At 55.1% G+C, this 4,248-nt stretch overlaps 1 protein-coding gene across 1 annotated transcript in view; it reads right to left on the minus strand.

The window, feature by feature from the left end:
• The window catches only part of BPIFB4 (BPI fold containing family B, member 4), a 19,281-nt gene extending 16,816 nt beyond the window's left edge, over window positions 1-2,465 (minus strand). The window contains exons 1-3 of the mRNA XM_004686968.2: window positions 2,422-2,465; window positions 935-1,057; window positions 59-121 (exon numbers count right to left, since the gene is read on the minus strand). Coding sequence (XP_004687025.1) covers window positions 59-121; window positions 935-1,040 — 169 coding nt within the window. The 5' untranslated portion in view covers window positions 1,041-1,057; window positions 2,422-2,465. The remainder of the gene's footprint in view (window positions 1-58; window positions 122-934; window positions 1,058-2,421) is intronic.
• Between the last annotated feature and the right edge of the window lie 1,783 nt (window positions 2,466-4,248).

Consider the following 4,248-nt stretch of genomic DNA (forward strand, 5'->3'; position numbering starts at 1 on the left):
CCACTTCCACCAAGCAGACCCCCGAGGAGAGGCCCACCACCATCGCCACCAGCTTTACCCATGGGCACCTCTCTCAGGGCCGTGCGGAGGGCGTCGCTGTGCTGCAGGGTGCCTGAAATGGCTGCGGAGAAACAGGTGGGAGTCAGGGTCTCTCGCTTTCTCCCACCCCGCGCCCAGGCAGCACCTTGAGCAAGGCTCTGCTCGGCCGCTCTTCCAGCCAGAAAACGAGAGACCCTCAGACAACCCGGCTGCCAAGCCTGGTGACCCATGAGCTGCTGGCGTTGGCCTGCTCACACTGGCTAGATTTGGGCATCATTCGGCTCTCCCAAGTGCGCCACCATTTTAATCAACCTGCTTCCTCTGATGCCTGGGAAGTTGTCAAGGTCAGAATTATCGCCCCATCTGATAGACAGAGAAAGTGACATTGCGGTAGGGAACAGCCCTGGAAGGGAGTGGGGACAGTGAGTGAGTCCTCACTTGTCAGGCGACAAAGTGAGAAGCCCAGGGCTTATGGCTTCCAGGGCTGCGGCCTTCTCTACAGGGACCGTGCTAAGTCTGCAGAAGGCCATCTTGTTTCGTTCTCTTTCACATCGCTTCTCTGAGATGGAGCTGTAGTCACACCACTTCACGGATGAAAAACAGACTCGGGAATTCAAGTCATGGACTCAGGGTCACACAGTCTGCATTTGCACCCCAGGAAGGCTGGCTGTAGGATGAGCTCATAATCTCTGCTTGCTACCGTCTCACACATAAAGTCCCCTCTGCGTGGTGTGACACCTCGTAGTAGCCTAAAGAAACAGGGGGAGCTAAGGCCCAGCATGTGCCTGATGTAGAACCTGCTGGTAAGGAAAGAAGGTTCTAGAGAACTTCAGAGCAGACTGGACTGCCCTGCCCACCCATGCACCCTTTTGTCCCCCTGGAGACCCAGACTCACCATTGTTCAGCACTTCTTTGGTAACCCTGAGGACAGTGTTCGTCTCCTTTTCAGTGCCACACACACCTGCTACCGACAGAGCAGCCACCAACCACGCTGTCCACATGCTGCGCTGCTTCTCTGCTGAGGAGACCGTGCGTCAGGCGGCCCAGACCGAGCAGTCACCTGGCCAGCAGTGGAGCTGCTGACAGTCTCGGCGGGACCCTGAGCCCAGGGATGGGAAATGGCCAGGGAGTGGAGATGGCCAGGGGTCACGCAGTGGGTAGAGCCCGGTGTCCCTGATTCCGCCTTCCGAGTTTTCAGTGAATCTAGGGACACACAGCAGACCCATGACGGTTCTGTCTGTTGCAGATTAGCTTAGATTAACTTGTGCATGGATGTTTGACTGTTGCCCAAGACAACATTTCCAAATGGAAATTTGGGGGTGTGTGGGGGGAGCACAGTGGGCAAGGGGGGTCCAATCAAACAGAAAGCGGGTCCAGACAGACTCTGGTAAGATGTCTCCGGCGTGCCAGCTACCCACCATCCATCCACCCATCCGTCCTTGCATCGTGTATCCCTGTCTTCCAGCCCTGCGCCAGCCAGCCAGCGGGTACCCCTTCCTCTTGGGAGGAAGCAGTTCTACCCAGTGTGGTTAAGGTTAAGGACTCTGAGTACAGCTACCTGAGCCCGGATCCTCATGCCAGAGACCACGTTTTCAGACCTCTGCATTCTGGTCACTAGCATGTTGTGGGTGGCCCAGAATAGATACTCAGTAAAGCACGCTTGCTTTTGTCTGGGGGCTCTATCTAGTTTCAGATCCCTGAGAAGTGGTGTGGAGTGTATAAGGCTGCAGGGAGCGAAGCCGGCATTTTGGGATGAGCGGATCCTCCTCCAGGGAGCCTCATTTTACCGCCTCCTCGCCTTCACCTTCTCTCACTCCTTCCTCCCAGCCCACCCAGCCCCAAAGACCTGGCACAGAATATGGTGTCCATTCCGGGCCACTCTGAGATTGCGGGCTTCCTGTGTCCCCTTCCCCTTCCTTTTTCTCTGCCCTGCTCCCCTCGAGGTTTGCTAAGTCCCCAGTTTTTCCCCACGCTCACCTGCTCTAGGAGACTATCAGAAGGGCTCATTTATACTAGAATATGAACTACTGATACATGCAAGAATTTTTTTTCCTGAGTTCTTCACCTCACCTAACTACACTGCCCAGAGAGTTCTGGATTCAAGAAGGGATCACACCTTCAGTGAAAAAGACAAGCACCAAAATTCCACCAAAAGTGGAATTTCTGGCCTCCGTGAGCAGCTGGAGAAACTCAGAGAAGAAGCAAAGGTCCCCAGTCCCCAACATCACAGAGAAAGATGACAGGCTGCAGGCCCTTTTGCTAATCCCTGAGCGGCTCTTCTGACTGTGCCCATGTTTCAGACAGACAGAGCTCAGAGAGGTCTCCAGCAGGGTGCTCCCAGTGCCTCCCCGGCCTCAGCCTCCCCCGACCAGCCCTCCTTACCCCTGGGGAGGCCCCTGCAGCTTGGTGTCGAGAGGTCCCGTTCACGGGCCCTCTGCTTTGGGCTGAGTCTGGTCACAGGCCAGCCTTATATAGCCCCCAGAGCCTGCGCCCAGACCCACAGAGGGAAGCACCAGGTAATTACAAGTGACCGGAATCCAGATTTGTTCTGCGAATCAGACATTGAGCTCCCAAACCACAAAGGTTTGCGGTTTGCGTCTAATTCCGAGAGCTGCGTTCAGCCCCGGATGGTGTCACATGAGCTGGCAGTTATCAGTCCTGGGTCTGAGCACATTCCTGGAGACCCCAGCTGGGCCCCCAGGTGAGAGAAATGGAAACACCTGCAGTGGTGCCCACTGCAGATGTACCACACCTCCAGATGTACCCCACCTCCTGATGTACCCCCACCTCCAGCTGTGTCCAGCAGGACACAGCATCCGGGGACCCAGGTTCAAATTCTGCTCAATCCTTGACTGACTGCTTGACCATGGGCCAGCCCTTTCCCGTCATTATTCCACCTGTCCACGGCATGACCCCCACCTCACAGGACTGCTTCGGGGATCCAGACTGATGGATATGGGTCTGACTCCTCAGTCTTGATAGTGGGGCAAAGAGAATGAGAAGAGGGTGTTCCCCCCACCCAGGGGCCTAAAGAATGTTTTCTCCCAATATTTCACTATGACAATATTTCACACAGACAGCAAAGTTGAAAGAATTATACAGTGAACCCCCATCTGCTCACACACCTTGCATCCACCAGCTTTCTATCATTAAAATCTGTTACACTTTTTTCACCTTTTATTCTGCGTGTTTTAAAGTAAATTGCAGACAGCAATACATTCCCCCTAAACACTTCCATAATATGCCACTGTGAGCCTCTTCTTTGGGTATAAGATTTGCTTATAGTGAAATGCACAGACCTTTGGTGCTCATTTATTGACTTTTAACAGTTTTATCCAGCCTGCTCCCCATCTGAAGCTAGCTAGGACATTTCCGTCTCCCCAGAATGTTGCCCCTCGTCGCTTCCAGTCGAGGCCTGCTCCTACCTCTCAGAGGCAGCCACTGCCGGGACATGGGCCAGACCTCTCCTGCGGCGTTGGAGATGATTCTGCTCTCCACACTCAGTCCCGCTCCTCTCCTCACTCGGTGCTGCTCTTTCCTTTCACCTGCCCAGCCCAGGCTCCCGGCCCCCGGGCCTTTGCTCACGCCATTCCTGCCATCCAGAGTCCTTTTTTCCAGACTCTCGTGGTCAACATCTGGCAGAAATGTCAGCTGCTCTGGAAAGTTTTTTGGACAAGCCCAACCTGTACCCTTCCGCTGGGCTACCCAGGGCCTTCTGCCATGCTAAGCTGGCATTGCTCTGAGCAGGCCAAGCAAAGACGGCCTGTGGCCACTCGTAGCTCGACGCAGCACAGGTGCCAGTGCAGCCAATGAATGAACGCTTCATCCTTTCCACTGGACAGGGCGTCGTCCTGTTTCCCAGATCCCAACCCCAGCTAAGTCCACCGCCACGCTTAACAGAGGCCACCTGCTCCCTACTCCCAGAGGCCACCCGAGAACCCCTCTGGAATGAGGGCGACTCCTGTCTTCCCACCTCACCTGCGCTCATCAGGTCGATAATAACGATTTCTCTGAATGGTGCAAAATGTTTCCTCCCCGCTCTGGAGCAGACACGTTGGCATCAAGTCCTGGCCTCTGGGGCAGCCTGCTCTGGGAACTTCCCCCATCTTTAGGGGGTGCTTTATTGGAAAAGGCTTTGGAGGTGGATCCTGGGCTCGAGCTCTGTTGCCAGCCAGTTCTCCCCTGCGCTTCTGTTCCTTCGGCTTTGGC

This window comes from Condylura cristata, unplaced genomic scaffold (genome assembly GCF_000260355.1).
Source record: "Condylura cristata isolate star-nosed mole 26May11 unplaced genomic scaffold, ConCri1.0 scaffold00022, whole genome shotgun sequence".
In the NCBI taxonomy this organism is placed as follows: Eukaryota; Metazoa; Chordata; class Mammalia; order Eulipotyphla; family Talpidae; genus Condylura; species Condylura cristata.